Source organism: Sprattus sprattus (assembly GCF_963457725.1).
Source record: "Sprattus sprattus genome assembly, chromosome: 8".
Lineage (NCBI taxonomy): Eukaryota > Metazoa > Chordata > Actinopteri > Clupeiformes > Clupeidae > Sprattus > Sprattus sprattus.
In genome coordinates, this window is record NC_137927.1 from 23,423,618 (window position 1) to 23,441,295 (window position 17,678).

Genomic DNA, 17,678 nt, shown 5'->3' on the forward strand with positions numbered 1-17,678 from the left:
CCAACCATCTTAAGACCTGTGAGGGTTTGTTCAAGGGAACAGAGCAAGGTTAGAACTTCCTCTTTCTTTTCATTTTGCTTGCAGAGAGAGATATACAGTATAGAGATATCTATCTCTCACAGCCCCCAATTTAATTTACAATGAGTTTGTTTTCGGTTATACTGCCTGTGCACATGTTTTATATTTTAAAGAAAACTATTTAAGATATCAATATATGTAAGATCATGTGTTTGTCTCTTGCTTTGAGGGTGTGTGTGTTTGTGTGAATTGTGTTTGCATTCGTTAGTGAGTGTGTGTGTGGGTGTGTATGCCTAAGTATGTGTGTTTTTTCTATTTGTGTGTGTGTGTGTGTGTGTGTGTGTGTGTGTGTGTGTGTGTGTGTGTGTGTTTGCATGTGCAAACAGGCAAATGAGAGCCTTTGGGAGCAAGTGAAGAAATGGGGCTACCGAACCAATGTTTACTCAGTCATTGGGGCTGATTACAGAGATGCCTTGCAACATGCATTGGCACAGATAGAGTCGTAAGAGACTTTCTTCTTGTTGAGATTAATTGCAGTTTGGGAAAACATAAGAAAGGCACAGTAAAACACAATTACAGAATTTTTAATATACTATGCACTCTTTGCTGGGTCAAACATCCTCCCTCCATTAAATGTATTCACGGAAAGACATCTTCTGCTTTAATTGAGTTGTTGTACTGTTAATTTACACAAACCTTGACATGTCAGAATATGTCAGAGTGGAAAAAAAAACACAAAAAAAAACACATTATATCATGTTGTTATGTTTTCTCCCGAGGCCATGAACCAATTAGCTTGTAGCATATGGATTTAGATTACTAAAGTGTCGGAAATACTCATAAATCAGCAACATCAAATTTGAATTAGGCCACTGTGAGTTTTCAAAGAGAATGCTAACAAATACCTGGGAGCTTCACCCATACCAGGAGGTGATTAAAAGAGCAGACAACGCATAAGTTACTCAAGGCAAAGTGAACTGTTGACGTTAAGACAAGGGGTTTTAAAAAGGCAGACAGGAGCCTGGTTCATTGTTTGCAATCAGTGAGGCATGAATTACCGGGAGAGAGGAACAAAAAGAAAGAAAGAAAGGGAGAGAGAGAGAGAGAGATAGAGAGAGAGAGAGAGAGAGAGAGAGAGAAAACATGCACGGTGGCTCTGATGGTGTTCTTATAAGCTGCATTACGGCACTTGGCGCTTGTTTGCCTCCACATTAATATCACATATTTGAAGTCATGAATTAGACAGAGAGCTGCCTTCGTGTCACCCTGCCACCTCGGCCCCTCTCTCCTCCATTCCCCGCACCAACAGAAAGTCACGCTGCTAGCAAGGTCATGAATAACTAATAACCATTCGGAGCTAAATGCGATTCTCAGCACAGAGGAGAAGGCGAAGAAGCGTCAAATCCGCCGAGGGCTCTCCTGACATGACAGTGCTTCACCTAGCAGTCAGGAGAGCCGGAGGTGACCTGCCTCTGGCCTCCATGAGAGCTCTTCTTTCTCCAGCCACACGGATTCACACAGAGAGGCTACTGATGATACTCACACAGCATGCTAAAATACGTATATGTATAGGATTTAATAGGATTTACATTTAGAGAGGCAAGACTGCCTAATCAATCATGCATCAAGCCCATGGGCTAACAGCATGGAGCAGATCTTCATCATATATGTCAGAGCCTCGTCATGCATGTCTGAGTTATTGTATCTATGTATTCTGGTAAGTATTATTGCATTTATATAAAATGGCGGGGAGGGAAAATGTACACTATTTTGTAACCAAGTGTCAATGCTAGCCCAAAGTATGCAATGCAACGGTTGTTGCAATGTAGGTGTTATCTGATTATGCATTTCAGTATCATGGCCGAGACTAATTCATTTTTACTTGATTATCTGATTCCCTGAGTAGTGAGAAAATGCTTTGGGTCACAGCATAAGTAACAGTCCTAGATTATTGTGGTACAGAACCCTCACAACATTAAACAAATGGAGCTAAAACATCAATATGATTTGTGAGCATACATTAATAAATCACATGTCAGGCAAACCCCAGCAGCCTATAGAACTGCTCTCACTGTGTGGTGTGATGATGCCATGAGGGATGTGGCAGCCTCCTGTACCTTGCAGGGATGAAATCTGTATCAATAAACAGATCTGTGAGGCCTGGAGGTCACTTCTCCTTAATGACAGGTCCTGATGATGTGGCTCTCTAGCGACACCGCCAGAGGCTTGGACGGCATGATGGAGACTTTTTATGTTATCCATCTTATGGGAGGCAGTGCTCACCGCCTCATGCAGCACACGCTGCTATTGAGCCATACCGGCTGTCCTATTGGTATTTCTGTGCAGTCCAATATGTCAAGGTACTCATAGCCCCACAGAAAATGGTTTCACAGTGTAATAATGGTGATCAATATTTCAGATTTAGGACATCTCTCTCTCTCTCTCTCATCCCCCCCTATCTGTGTGTTTGTGTGCGTGTGTGTGTGTGTGTGTGTGTGTGTGTGTGTGTGTGTGTGTGTGTGTGTGTGTGTGTGTGTGTGTGGCTTGATATGTGAGAGAGTTGGCATATGATTTATTTGTGATATACTTTACTATTTGCTTGTCTACAGTGTCACAATACATCTGCAGAGACCCCATGGCTGTCCAAAAGAGCATTAAGGTTCAGAGAGTATATACACTTGTGTTGATTTGTGTGTGCGTGTGTGTGTGAGAGAGAGAGAGAGAGTGAGAAAGAGAAAGAGAAAGGGAAGGAGAAAGAGAAAGAGAAAGAGAAAGAGAAAGAGAAAGAGAAAGAGAAAGAGAAAGAGAAGAGAGACAGTAAGGCAGACAGAGAAAGAGAGAGAGAGAGATATTCTGTGTGTGTGTGTGTGTGTTTCAGGGTGCGTGCCTATGCATGCTTGGTTACACCATTCTTTCTCTCTATCTCTCTCTCTTTCTCTCACTCACTGTGTGTGTATGCTTGTATGTGTGTGTGTGTGTGTGTGTGTGTGTGTGTGTGTGTGTGTGTGTGTGTGTGTGTGTGTGTGTGTGTTTCTGTGGGTACCTTCATGATAGAGGAAGGGAGGTGGAACACAATAGGAGAATTATGCAATGTAAAGGTTGAGGACACAATTGGGGGTAAACATGCTGCCCCTGTCAGATCTGCCTCAGCGCCGTGGCCAAGAGCTCAGCAGGTTGAAAGCCTTACCAAGGGTGGAGGGGGGTGGAGGGAGAAAAAAGACATGCACAGAAGAAAATCCTTCAAGAGGACCGGAGGGGTCAGCCTTGGCCTCATGCTGATTTATCCTAAATATATTGACAGATGTTCTGATGAGAGTCTAAAAATAAACGTCCTGCCCATAAGATGAACTGGAATAATCCCTGCCAGGCTTCCTGTTCTCCCTTTCTGCTTCTCTATGTCACTCTCTCTCTGTCTCTCTGTCTCTCTCTCTGTCTCTCTCTCTCTCTTTCTGTCGCTCTAGCACCCATGGACTGACGGTGGGTGAAGTGCTAATAGGAGGGTTTCAGTGAACAAGTGCTGCATTATTGGCAGGCAGCTGGGAGGGCCATTTTATGATTCAGCCTGAGGCTCAGTCCGCTGCACTAACCCAGGCCTCTGGGAACGGGGGCTGGGGTGGGTGGGAGGTTGGTCGGGTGGGGATCGGGGGGTGTGCAGGATTAAAGTAATAATGTGCCGGCACATCCGGTAAGCACGGCCAGCTCATTTAAAGTGTTGCATGGGTACCCTGAGATGTAGGCAACGTTCACAGGGCTGTGGGGAACCATGCCTCATTTTGAACAGGCACGAGATGCTAGCGCCTTTGCAGTGCATGTATGTCACTGTGCAAACATGAGGCTGGAGGTGGTGGCTCTGCATGGAGGTGGTGGTGTGTGCTAGTCAGACTTGATGTGCACACGCATACTGACATTCATATGGACTTGCACTGCCCACAATTAGGATGTAAATGTTCCAGTTGAGCAAATATTGTCGCCCCTAACATAGTCCTTCTGTAAGGGCTTTAGCATGGCAATTGAAACATGACTGCCAATTTAGGCAATGCATGAATTCTAAAAAATATGTTTTTTTTCCTCTTTTCTGCATAATCCTCATATCAGAACCATGGCAGAGTCATTATTTCCTAAATAACTCTTGTCGTCACATCATCTTGTTGATATTTTGTGTGCACAAAAACAAAGGTAAACCACAAGAATGAATAAAAAAAGACTATAAGTTTCAAATATTAAGGGAATACAGATGGCTCTTGTGCTTTTTTTTTAAGGGGGCGGGAGACAGTTAACTACCTTACAAAAAGAGGATTAATCTGTGCTATTTCAATTGGACATTAAATGAAACTCCTTCGGATGCCGTTCGAATGTGGCGATTTTCGAAGCGGTCTTGTTGATCTTAGAAAAGACAACAATATAAATCATCTTGATTCTATATAAGCTATTTCCTTGGCTGGTTCTCGGCTTGGACGTCAGTTTGTGAAAGATCTCCTCATAGGTTGAGCCGTATGCTGATTTGAGAGACGGGAAGCTTGGTCAAGTTCCAGTGTGCTCGTCAGGTTGTCAGTGGTGGTGTCGTGCGCGCATGCCATACTGAGCTCGTGGGTTTGGAAATGCCAAAGCGCCTTCTCCCTGCTATGCGCTCACAGACAGAGCAGACGGGTCTGGTCACGCAAACGGGAACTATCGACTGATGCTCCAGCTTCTAGGCGCTGCTACAAGAGCAAAAAGGGAAAATCTTTCGTCCTCTGATTAGATCTTCTGTTTTTGGAGAGCCGAACTAAGGATGATTTTGTGATGGGTGGTTTAAAAGAGCATGGGAAAGCTTCCCCTCTTGTGGAAAGCAGAATGAGCATATTTATATCTGTCGCAGAGAAGTTGTATTTCCCTCAGAAGAATACCAGGCAATAAAGGAATCCTTGTCATAAAGGGATATCAACATAGAAGAAAGGCTAAGAAACACTTACACTACGTATACGTCTTGTGGTCTGTCCATTTGGATTGTACATACAGTATTGTCCGACAGAGGTGAAATCGTTTGGAGTACGCAATAACCTTTTGGATTTTTTTAAACTACACCCACCCTTTGAAGATAACAGAGTTAACGTAGAGACATCGGACTCTTTCGATATGGAGATGTTGCCATAATTTTTTTCCAGGTCAAATGACCGTTTTCACTCTTGGTTAATATCACTACCGTATTTATGAGATGGAAAAACGGGGACTCTACGGTGTCCTTTGTTATTTGATTCTTAATGCTCCCTTGATATTCTATGTAAATGGTAAGTAAACTTGGTCTATCATTGTTGCCAGTGGCTTGTCAGTATTTCCCATGTTGCGTATTTAACCCAAGTCACTGTCCAGTCCTTTATTTCACAGCAGGATTTCATGCGCTTTATGAAATTGGGGTAGTTTATACTACAGTTTATGACTTTTATGTTTTCTATTTGATTTTCACATTGGCGATTAAATGCCAAAAGACTTGACTGGATTATAGTAGGGTGTTCCAAACAACTGCATCTAGTCGATAAGAGTGGTTGTATAGCTGTGTATATTTGGTGAAAAACATTTTCAGAGTTGACAATTTCACACAGTTAGGCTTCACCTTTTTAAATATTTTGAATATGAATCAGATTTAGAGAGCTTGAGTCTTCTCAAGCAACATCAAACAGGAAAAATCGTGCGCACGCCCGCAGGCGCGCGCAATCACAAACCTAGACAAACCTATGCACACTCATGCACACTTCACATAAGTCTCACTCTTGACGCGTCTGAATCCTTTAGGTTTTGTCGTATTCTTCTTCAAACAGCTTATCATTTACACGTTTACATTGTAAGATTCCACCACAGAAATAAAGCAACAGCCAAACATTTCTGTCTGTCAAGCTCATGAAGGCTATTGGTCTGATATGTCGGCAATCACTGCCCGTCTCCTCGCAGTTCTCTTTCCTGCTGTGCATATTAACCAATTCCCCTGTTATTTTCTCCACATCAGCAACATTTACTGAAGTGCCCAAAGATGTAAGCGTCGATGAGGGTGAAGACATAGAGATGCCGTGCGCTTTTCGAGCTATTGGATCTTCGCCCTTCTCCCTGGAGATCCAGTGGTGGTACCTCAAGGATGTAACCCAGAGAGAACTTGCACAAGATCTGCAAATTAGCGCCACAGCAAACAGAGCCAAGGTAATCTTGCTGGCGAAACGCTGCTGTACCCTGTTGTCCGAGTCGCTCTACTTTCAAAGGCGTGCTGTAGCACATGCACCCGAAATGAGGCAAGAGACCTCAATCCAGTCCGAAGTCTGCGGTGGAATGCAATTGAAATTAAAGCACGGGACTAAGGCATACATCCACCATAGGTTATAATGCACATATTTGTATAAAATAAAAGTTTTGCATTTCAAACACCGTAAGGGTATTATAGATACCCATTCTCCTGTGCCTTGGCAGTGGAGACCGGGAATGTGCGTTGGGGTGGAAAGTAGAAGGAAGGCTCTCACGCTGAAAGATACAAAGACCACTTGTTGGGCTTTAGGATGAGTCCAGTGACAATTCCTATGCACACCGCGTAAATGTCCTCATTAGGAAATACAGCACTAAGGAATGCGATTATGCTTCCAAAAGAATGGACGATGCGATCATAATAAGATTTCAACAGATTTTGCAGTGTCACTCTTAATTGCTATGCTTTGCAATCCAAATCCGCCATTGCAATCCAAAGGCAAAATAGGTTACCCAAACTGTTGCTGTCCATGGTCCTGAAGCTGCGTTCAGCTGTGTCTAAGGCGTGTTACATTTTCATTGAGACTTTAGAATGATGTCATTACTTTTAGGACATAAATGTGTGTTTGTTCTTATAATTTATCATTATTTTTCAGGTGGTTCCCAAGGATGCTACCAAAATAAGCGTAAGTATCAAAATCTGAATTTGTTTACTTGTTATTTACGCTTGGATAATTAAGATCTAGAAATCAATTTATATAATTGTTTATGATAAGATTTTGGTCAACATCTTTGTAGACAAATGAATTGTGGTCATTATCAATTTGCATCCAGACAAGAGGCATTTAATCATGTGCATTGTTGTTTCTCGGCAGCCAGAGACGTCAAGACTGAGTTAATCATGTACATTGTCTGGCTAAAAATACTCTGCTTAATTTACCTAATGGAACCTTATTGTTCATTATGTAAGCTCTCTTATGAACAAAAAAACATTTAACTCTTTCGTTTGTAACGTTTTACAGCAAGATCGCCGTTTTATTTTCACGTTTAGTTGACAGTGATTACTCAGTACAACATTTCACCATTTTCGGAAACAGGAAATCGTGTAATAATTTAAAAGCGTATTTTATAACTCGTGTGCTACCTCACCAAAATCAAAACTCTTGATTGAGAGATCGACTTCATTGGGAAACTTATTTGTGAGGACAATAATGCACCCATACTCCAAATACATACAGCATGTCCATAGGGTTAAATATATGACAGTGTGGACAATGCAATTTCCTACCAACTAAGCCTAGCCCCAAAGCCACATACTTCAGTGGGGGCCATGTTCTCCTTGAGTTTACTCATGATAAAGCTAGAGTGCGCATTTTGATGTAGGCAACACTGAAAACATTTGACCTGCGTTCAACAATTTTGTCTTCTTTCTGTCTGTTTCTAGACCGTGAGGGTCCAGGGCAGTGCCATTTCCCACAAACTAAGCCTCTCCAACGTACATAAGGAGGATGAGGGTGTGTACGAGTGCCGCGTTTCGGACTTGTACGCTGAAGAGACTCAGGAATACAAAGTCCAAGCCACTCTGCGGGTCAACCCACGAGACGGCATGGTGAATGAGGAGGCCGTGTCTCACATCCAGAACCGCTTACCGCTGCGAAACAACAATAACGCGGCCGGGGGACAGGCCACCTCAGAGGTGGATCAGGGTCAGGGAAAGCCTTGGGTGCCTCCTCCGCCAGGCATTGGTGCCGTTTCCCCCTCAACAACGACAACAGCCTCTGCAGCAAAGTCCTCGGCTTCGCCTCGGCCCGGCAATGCGGCCATACTCCGACAGCAGCACGGAGCCGGTAAGTGGAAGTTCAACAGTGGCACCTAGTGGACGGATAAAAAAAACAAGAAACAGCAGGGCCTATTGTTTATCACTGAAATTAGTTTTTAGTCTTAAATAGTGTTGATGTTGCCTTCGGAATATAATTACTTGAGTTGAATAGGATGTCTAAAGCAAATGCTTCAAAAACTGTCAACGCAGTTATCATCACTCAATAATATAATACTGGAATGTTTGCATAAAAACAGCTTCACCAAAATCTGCATGAAAGTCCAGTTTTACATCTTACAGATCCTTAGAAAGGTCAGACTTATGTTCTTTCCCATTTGTACATGAAACTCCTCATGGGTGTCTGGTACACCCAAGGTTGTTATTTCCATAGTGGTGTGTGTGTCATTAGTTATGTCTTTTGCTCCATGGCCTTTCTTGAGGGAATGTCACCAAGGACTTGATGATCTATTTTATCATTGAGGACGGTTCCCTTCATAGATTCCCTGAATTAGATTCCAAAGGAGAGTGGTGATGGAAGAGCTTATTGTCAGCCTCTGCCTCCTCCGTGTCCCTTGTCCATGACCTCCCCTTGAGACGTCTCTCCTGAGGCAGGGTGAATTCCCCTGTGTCTGTGCCACTCTGGGCCTCTAGCTCCACGCATCTCCATCAGCCTACACATTCTTATGTAGAGGATCCTTCACTGGTGGCTTCCCTTTGTATATCATTTTTCTAGTGGAATTTGATATTTCCTGGATGTAGTTGTATAATGTGTGTGTGTGTGTGTGTGTGTGTGTGTGTGTGTGTGTGTGTGTGTGTGAAAGAGAGAGAGAGAGACCTTATGACCTTGTAAAGCTTGGGTTGTTGTAATACTCCTCCTTTTTTCAATTAAGTGTCTCTATGATATTATGGGCCTCTTTTGCAAAATAATACTCTCATGGGAGTAGTCCTGTTTGATCTCTGTTTGATCTCTCCAGTGTATCATACCCTTCCATCATTCTTAACATTGCTCTCCGCTGACTCCCACTAGCACCTACAAGGTAGTGCTATCAGACAAGCAACCTTCTCCCCGAGGCCTGCTTCTGTGTGGCCGAAACCAGCATGCACCTCTGTAACATCTTCTCCCGGGGGATTTAGAACAATATCATTAAAGGTTTTTGAATGGACATAACGATGACTGCTATGATATGATGACTGATATGGGAAAAGATTGATTAAAACTGATGACATATGGTGAGATTCGTACTGGTGTATAGGTTCAGGATGTCATGTTGACCTGAAGTAGTGAAACTGAGGAGACTTGTTGATGCACCAGCTTTTTATGATGGTAAACCTTCATCAACAACCTTTCATTCCACGAAACTGCATGGAGGGCAATTTTGAAATGTGAGAGCTACCAACAAATCTCAACATGTGGAACATTAATATGCAGATTAGTCGTCTACAAGGTTACGCAACGCTGCTGTGTGACGAGGTGCGACTCTTGAATATGCTGAGGTGAGGTGCCAAAAGGCAACTAGCACTCAGCTCGTCTCAGGCTCATAGAAAGACATTTTCTTTCCCCCAAATAAGAAGACCATGAGGTAGCCTGTGCTTAAAAAATGTACGTCATAGCCTGACAAATGGTCGTTGACAGGCTTTACACACTCTGTGAATGAGCTAAGCCAGTAGTTATATGAAGCATGCTGGGTTGTCTGCCTTAAAACAATCATCATGCCAGGCAGGGGACTGATCACGTACATGGATGTCAAAGAACTCGGGAACGTCAAATCAAAGTGTGGTGCGGCTCTTGATGTGGGCCTGGTGCCGATGCCAAGGCTGCCATCTTGATCTCATGGTGTGCAGGGGAGTTGTCTGGAGCAGGTTAAATGTCCGCTGCCAGTGTCTGGCATGGTGGGCCTCGCGGCGCAGCCAGAGCCGTGAAGCTCTTCAGTGAGGCAGGCATTTGGAGAGTTGGCGAGCTGGCTTAGGTAAAAAGGGTTACCTCAAAAGGTTTTTTTTTCCTCTTCCCTTTTTGCAATTCATCTCTCTCTCTCTCTCTCTCTCTCTCTTTATCTATCTATCTCCCCTCTGCCTGTATCTCTCTCTCCTCCATCTCTGGCTCTTTAGTCACTTTTCTCTTGCTAAGCGCAAAACACACTTTGTCATTTAAGGTTCTGTGCTTTACATGCAAAGGTGGCTTCTTGACAAATTACCTCTTTTGTCCTTGGATTTTGTGCCGAGGTTTCTTCTGCAGAAATAAGTGACAAAATATGTAACCAAAACCAATCATATGCCTGAGGTGGTAATCTTTGATATGAAGGCATATGAAATATGTTTTCATAACACATCAGCCAGTTCCCATGGCTGCCGCCCCTGGTTTATTACCTTTATTTAAACAGGACAAAGAGCCCTGATATGTAGACTGTGAGTGTGAGGAGTAATCTGTTCATATCTGGCTCCTCACGCAGGGTCAGTGGCATACATTCATATTAGCTAATATTAGCCTGCCGTGGACTGTATCTGCCAAACTAAATCAAACACTGTAAGTGCCTCACTGACACTTTAACATTGACGGAAGGATCTGGAATTTGTCTTGGCCTTTCATTTCATTTTTTTCCCCTCTTGAGTGAACCCGTCAACAAATTTGTCATAGCATTGTGAAGGTTAAAGAGCATTCTGGCACATTTGACAGATTGCCCCTCTCAATTGTGCTTGCAATAAATGTGTTGCTATGTGTGCCCCTCTGAGTGTGTGTGTGTGTGTGTGTGTGTGTGTGTGTGTGTGTGTGTGTGTGTGTGTGTGTGTGTGTGTGTGTGTGTGTGTGTGTGTGTGTGTGTGAGAGAGAGTTTGTGTAGTGGCAAAGGGGTTGAAGTGGACCCCTTTTTAAGCTTCCCTCTTTGGAAATGTGTGCATCTGTCACCTGTCCACCATGTCATCTGTCTGAGTGGGAGAGATTATTAATATTAAAGGGGAAATGTCACAGACTGTTGGCCAATCAGCGAGGCCCCTCGGCACGCTGTCAGGTGCCTCAAATTGCCTTTCAAGGTTCCCAGGGTCCATCAGTTGGAGACGGGAAAGGGAGGAAAACTAAGGAAAAACAGGAAAAGGCCTAAAAAACTCCACAAGTGTCCAGATTACCAGATGACTAGACAGACAGACAGACAGACATACAGATAGTGAGATAGATAGATAGATAGATAGATAGATAGATAGATAGATAGATAAAGTGAAGAACAGATAGATGCATAAACTGGTAGATACATAGATGCATGAAGGTAGATGAGAAAGTTCTTGGACCAGCTTTTGTCATTGGAACAGCTCTGGCTGGACTGGAAATGTTCTGAAGAGATTGAAAAAAGCACGGTTTGAAATGTTGATTTCTTTTAGTGTTAAAATCTACTTAATGAGACATGAAGAGTGAAGGAATGGGAAGGGGACAGGAGAAAGGAAAAGAAAGGGAAAGAGAGTATGAGAATCTGCAGAGTATCACTGGTGCAGAGCTTTGGCAGGTGAGCAGGCGGATTTGAGACTGGAGGAGCGGGTGAATTAGAGGGGAGGGGGGGAGGGAGCGGGTGAATTAGAGGGGAGGGGGGGAGGGAGCGGATGAGAGGAGAGGAGGGGAGCGACACCAGAGGACAGCCTGGCACACGGCGTGGTACACAACGGCTCAGTCTCTAATGCGCCTACCCACAATGCCCCGCACCAGCCACCACCCCAGGTGACCTTGGCATCCCCCTGGCAAGAGAGCTTGTCTGCGGCTGGACAGCTATCTTAATCGCTTATGAAACTGGCCGTGCGGGGGTGTTTGTGTGTTTGTGGACGCGGGCTCGTGTTTATGTGCTGTCGCTGATGAGTGCACGTGTTTGAGTTCCCCCGTCCCCATTATCCATAGCCATCGTTGGCGTGTTTAGTCATGCTCACTGAACCCTAAAGAGCCCCAACGCCACGCTTCCATAAAAAGCTGCCCAGGTCTGGCCGATCCTCAACCCCCCCAGTGCCCAGCTGGGCTTATATAACACATTTACCACAGGAGTTCTGACTTTTGTTGCGGTCTCTCGGAGGAGCACGGCGGCAGGGCCAGCGTTAATGCGCCGGGAGAAAGCAGGTGAGAAGGAGCCGTTGAGTGCTGCTAATGGGGAGGTCTGATGAGTTTCAGAGCAGCTCCCCACTGCTGAGAGCGAGCGGATGGGCTGCGAGTGTTTGTGCACCGTCGCTGCTGTGGCTGCTCTGCCTCTGCGTGGGAAGTGCAGAGCTGCTCTCTTGCGTGTGTTAATTGTTTCTCTTCCACCACCACCACCCCACCCCCCCCTCTCACCACCCCCCCTCTCTCCACCCCCCCTCTCTCCACACCCCCCCTCTCTCCACACCCCCTCCCCTCTCCGAGCGGAACACTGAGCGCAGAGTCACAGTGCAGAGGAGAAAGGCACAGGGGAAATTAAAGCGAACCAGCGACTCATTCTCTTTCGCTCACGCTACATATGTCGAGTTTGTATTTATGTGGCAGCTTGATTCACTGGAGAAGCAGCACAAAAGTAAAAGCTGAAAATTAGTCACATAGAATATCAGACACAAGAAACATAGCTATGGAAGCGGTGTTATGGTAGAGTCTGGAAGCTATGAGAAGATCGGTAATAAAAGTGAGGAATCCAGAGAAGGAGAGATGGCGGATGTCCTTGGTGCCAGGCGCGGAGACTTTGCTGCCCATAAAGAAAGGAGAAAGAAGAGAAAAAAGATGTGTTTGTTCCCATTTTTAACCGAAGGAACAAAGCCAACTGTCAATATGGAAGCTAGGCCTTTGTTAGCTCAGCACGGTCAATAATCCCCTTCTCAGAACTCAGCAGCCCTCCTCCCTTCTCTTACAGTGTAGTCCCTTTCATCTCGCCTTTTATTCTTTGCATCTTTTCTTCATTCTTTAGCCACTGTTTTTTTTTTCTGTGTCCTTTTCATCAGCTTTACGTTGAGCCGTGAAAAGGGTGGAAGGGAGTCTCAGATGGAAGGTCTGCCCATGCTGATGCCCCAAACACCAGGCAGGAAATGGCGCTCACCCCTGTCATGCACTCTGTCCACTTCATAATCTGTGTGATTGATGAACTAATGCCACCAGCGTCCCCATAAGGCTCGGCCAGGAACCACACAGATTACCTTGACACTCTCGGGTGATGGGTGATCCTACCTGTGACTTCCCAGAGGTCCTCTCTCAGGATGTCATTACACCCTGACACTCTAATCCTCCTTGAGGTGTAACCTCCGATAATCCCACAGGCCCTGCAAAGGTCGCCATCACACAGCCAACTGTAACCTTGTGAATTTACAATGTGCCAATGTGTCACCTTCACTACCCAACAAGTCAATAGAAAACACTTTATTACCATGGGGACCGGGGCCCTGCCTTTTGTCTGTCATGTTGAAGTAGTGTCTTATTTCAAGCGCCTGAGGGTGACAGGACACCTCTTGCCAACATCTCAACCCACAAATAACATCTACCTCTGCTGGTCTTACAAAAATATGTGCACCCTTTCAGGCTTCCAGAGGGCATCGGTTTTAGTCTAAATGCCTTCCTTTGGGCATGATATGGTTGAAAAGCCAACTTGTATGCGCCAAAGTAATGTGTTTGTGCCTCTGACAAGTAATGATATAGAACGCTATATCGAGAGCCAGATCTCGAGAACGAGAGAGGAAAAAGAGAGGAGGAGGGAGAGAAAAGAGGGGGGACTTGAAACACAGTTCTAAAAACCTCGGAGCTGCATGTTTTATGTTGACACTAGATAAATAGTTCAGTTATGTAGCGGCGTGCACATTCCTTAATTGAGATCGAATCTTGTGTGCTTGGGAGATGTGCTCTCCCTTTACGGACCTCATTAAGGGCACTTTAATTACAGCGCAAACAGAATGCAAAGTCTTAGATTGGAGATAGGGGCTCTGCTTTGTGTGCACGGAGCTTCCACGGCACTCCCTCATTAGTTTGGAGTGGGGGGGGGGGGTTGGCTTTGGGGAGGATACGCTCTGGGAGCTGTAGCTGGGTCTACATCTCAACTGTAAAAAAAAAAATCCACAACTACAGTATGGCGTTTGATTTGTCTTCTTTAAATACCTAGTGTTAGCTTTAGCTTTCACATACAGTTGTCTATTTGTCAATTAAAGATGCAGCCCACGACTAGCTTTGGGTTTCGCAAAAAGTTGTTCATATTTGAGCTCGACATAATCAAATGAAACCCCTTCCTACCATGCTTCTAAAGCACTGTGTCGATTGGCTGGGATTGTTGATGCCTGTGTCCCATTAACAGAGTCGGGACTGTGTACAAACACCAGAGGATTTTGAGCGCAAACAGCTGAACGGACAGCTAGAGGACTGTGAGTAGCAATGCACTGAATTTGACAATAAGTGTAATGGAATTAGAATCACGGACTCCACCTTTAAATCATATGTGCACGTCATGTATTCAATTCAGTTTAATATCAAACAGTTCTATTGGTGAGGGAAGCAAATTTGGGTCAAATATGTGTGTGGCCAAAGATACTTTATTCCAAAGTTATGAAACAGGATTAAAAGACCATTGAACCTGATTTCTGGCAAAGCGTCCCACAAACTCCGTCATAACCTATTACAGGAACACATATTAATATCCCTTTATATTTTGCTACAAGTTAGGGGATTACAGTAGATGTGTGAGCTATGCCAGTGACTTGGGACCTCTGTGACTTTTGTGTAATGTGCATAGTGATTATGTCAACAATGGCCAGGGTCAAGCCACGCGACTTTAGCCGATTTATGGTATTGTTAGTTGATTCATTCATCTGAGTTTAGCTAGCTTAGTTAAATCTCCTCTATCTCACTGAGCTGTGGCATTTTAATTGTCTGAGTGGTGACCCGAGTTATGGAGAGGTCAGGCTCGTTTAGGTGATGAGCAAAAAACACGGAACACACTCACACTGTACAAGCACTGCTCGTAGAGAAAAGACAGAGAGCTGGAGGATGGCATGAGAAGGGTTTCGTTTGGGCGAGGCTGAGGATTTAGAGGTTGTTTCCCACACAGGCTGCAGCCAGAGGGGGCTGGCATTTGGCAGTGGACCACAGACCGGGTGCAGATAGCAGCACCAGCGCCAGCCATCACATCGGTCCAGTCGGCAAGCGGCATGGAGCTCATTCCAAATAACTGCTCCAGCCACTGGCTATCATTCAAACCAACGCCACTGCTTTTTCTTTCCCAATTAATTCCCTTAGCTTAGCCTCCCTGTTAATAATACCCCCCAAACTGGAGCCAAAAACCAAGTAAACTGCATGTGGAATCAGTGTGTGTTAGTGAGAGAGAGAGAGAGAGAGAGAGAGAGGGAGAGAGAGAGAGAGAGAGAGAGAAGGAGAGAGAGAGAGAGAGAGGAGAGAGAGAGAGAGAGAGAAGGAGAGAGAGAGAGATAGAGAGAAGGGAAGGGAGAGAGAGAGAGAGAGAGTGAGAGAGCAAGAGAGAGAGAGATAAGGAGAGAGAGAGAGAGAGAAGGGAAGGGAGTGTGGGTGGACAGGTGGAGATAAAGGCCCTGGTCCTGGCCAACGCTGATGAGGCTGTGTTTGTCTGTCGTGAAGACAGCCGGCAGCCCTCCAAAGGGTTCCTGTAAGACATAAGAGGAGCAGAAGCATGCACTGGTGCTGCCATGGCATACGCTCCTGTTTGCCATGTGTGTGTGTGTGTGCCGTGAGTAAGCCTTGCACACAGCGCTCATCTGGGGTTTGCCGTGGGGGTGAGTGGTGAGGCAGGGAGGACACTCTGGGACTGGAGTGCCAGGAAAAATTAGAACCACAGTAAACAGACGCCTATTTCACACTCTAAATGTCAGATACTCACTCTCTGTGACGCAGTTACTCTGTGTGTGTGTGTGTGTGTGTGTGTGTGTGTGTGTGTGTGTGTGTGTGTGTGTGTGTGTGTGTGTGTGTGTGTGTGTGTGTGTGCACACATATCTGTGTGCGTGTGTGTGTGAGAATACTACGTGTGCATGGGAGTGCATGAGTCTCTCAGGGCGTGTGTGTACACACAGACAACCACATACACAAGCAATTAGAGGCTATCCATCTGGCTCCTTTTATTTCTGTGTATTAAAGTGACGGTAAGCGAGTGAGCAGGAATCTGTCTGCCTCTGCCTTTTGTGTACTTTGCTCTTGGAGATGCTCAGAAGCATGACAGGGTACGAAGCTCTCTGGGGGTCTACATCATCCCACCTCAAAGGCAATAACAGCTCTGCCTCTCTTAAGACCTGAAGCCTCTCACTTTGGGCCATTTCCTTTGGAGCCCGGGAGCACAGCTCACCCTCACATCCTGTTCAACTCATGCAAATCCAAGGTGGCGTGCTCTCTCTCTCTCTCTCTCTCTCCCTCTCTCTCTCTCTCTCTCTCTCTCTCTCTCTCTCTCTCTCCCTCTCTCTCTCTCTCTCTCTCTCCCTCCCTCTCCCTCTCTCTCTCTCTCTCTCTCTCTCTCTCTCTCTCTCTTTTGAGTCATCCTCTGCGTTGCAAAACGGGCATCACAAGGCGAGCTTTGAGCAGCTGGAGAGCTGACCTGTCACTCTTTGAACCTGCTATTTAGAGAGCTCTAATGGTGTGAAATGTGGGCAGGAAAGTGAACCGTCTCCCTCCAGACAATGAGTCGCTTAGAGGCGCAGGACTTTGTACCTTTCCTGGCTGTCGTCGATTGGCTCTCTTTGTGCCGATCCAAACCTGTGCAGCAGCACTGCTCAAAGCAGAGGTAGGGTGCATTCAAACGGTTACAGCTTGAGTTAGATACTCTGCTTGAGGTCTATTTGTAGAATTTGTATTCTTCTATCAATGTATTATGTATATAGGTTGCACAATTCACTGGAAATGTTCTGAATTCTCATTTCTAGCCTCTTACCCATGAAAATGTATTCATTTATTGTACAAAAATTGGGTATTTAAGGTTGGGATTGTTTCTATGTGACATTATGCGGAACGCACAATATAGAAATTCTTACATCACAAATTACATCATCGTTTTTTTGAGTATTGATTTCCTTTGATTATGATATGATATGCTTTTTGACCCAAAAGCTTTTATTAAAGTGGTATTTGGAAACTGATAGAATACAACAGAAATTATTTTGGATTTATCATCACCAAGTGAATCTATCATTTATATTTTAGGCCATATTGCTATATTGCCCACCTATGTGTACATTAATACACATTTTGACGATCCTTGTACGTAATTGAATTGTGTGCGTCAGATAGTTTCCTTTATCCTATGTATTGCTTAAAATGTTGATTTGGAAGATAAATTCTATGAGTAACCATAACTTCTGATCTCTCCTTTCTTCTCTTTCTTGTGCACTAGGGTCTGGAGCTATGGCAACCACCAGCCCACTCCTGTATATCATCTTGCTGGTCCTGCATAAGCTCCTCCCCTTCCTGTTAGCCTACTAAGAGACTTCAACCAAACGACAACCCGCAACGTTTTCACTTTATGTACCAAACAACAAAGGGAAAATCTATATATATATATAAATAAATATATACCATAATGGCACATCACCAATTGTGAGGAGACTAAGGGGGAAGGGATGAACGACTCTGGGCGGGGCACGGTCGAAGCTGAAGAGAGATGGCGGTCCTCTTCCTCTGACTTCTGGAGGATGTCACAGGAGTGGATGTAAAGCGGAC

The 17,678-nt window shown here is 44.8% G+C and overlaps 1 protein-coding gene across 1 annotated transcript; it reads left to right on the forward strand.

The window, feature by feature from the left end:
• Nucleotides 1–5,212: 5,212 nt before the first annotated feature.
• On the forward strand, nucleotides 5,213–17,441 carry vstm2b (V-set and transmembrane domain containing 2B; the record flags this gene model as incomplete). The annotated part of the gene is made up of 5 exons (XM_080843426.1): nucleotides 5,213–5,285; nucleotides 5,999–6,186; nucleotides 6,879–6,908; nucleotides 7,667–8,069; nucleotides 17,353–17,441. The coding sequence occupies 5 exons, from the start codon at nucleotides 5,213–5,215 to the stop codon at nucleotides 17,439–17,441; spliced, it is 783 nt and encodes a 260-aa protein (XP_080699552.1).
• Nucleotides 17,442–17,678: the final 237 nt, after the last annotated feature.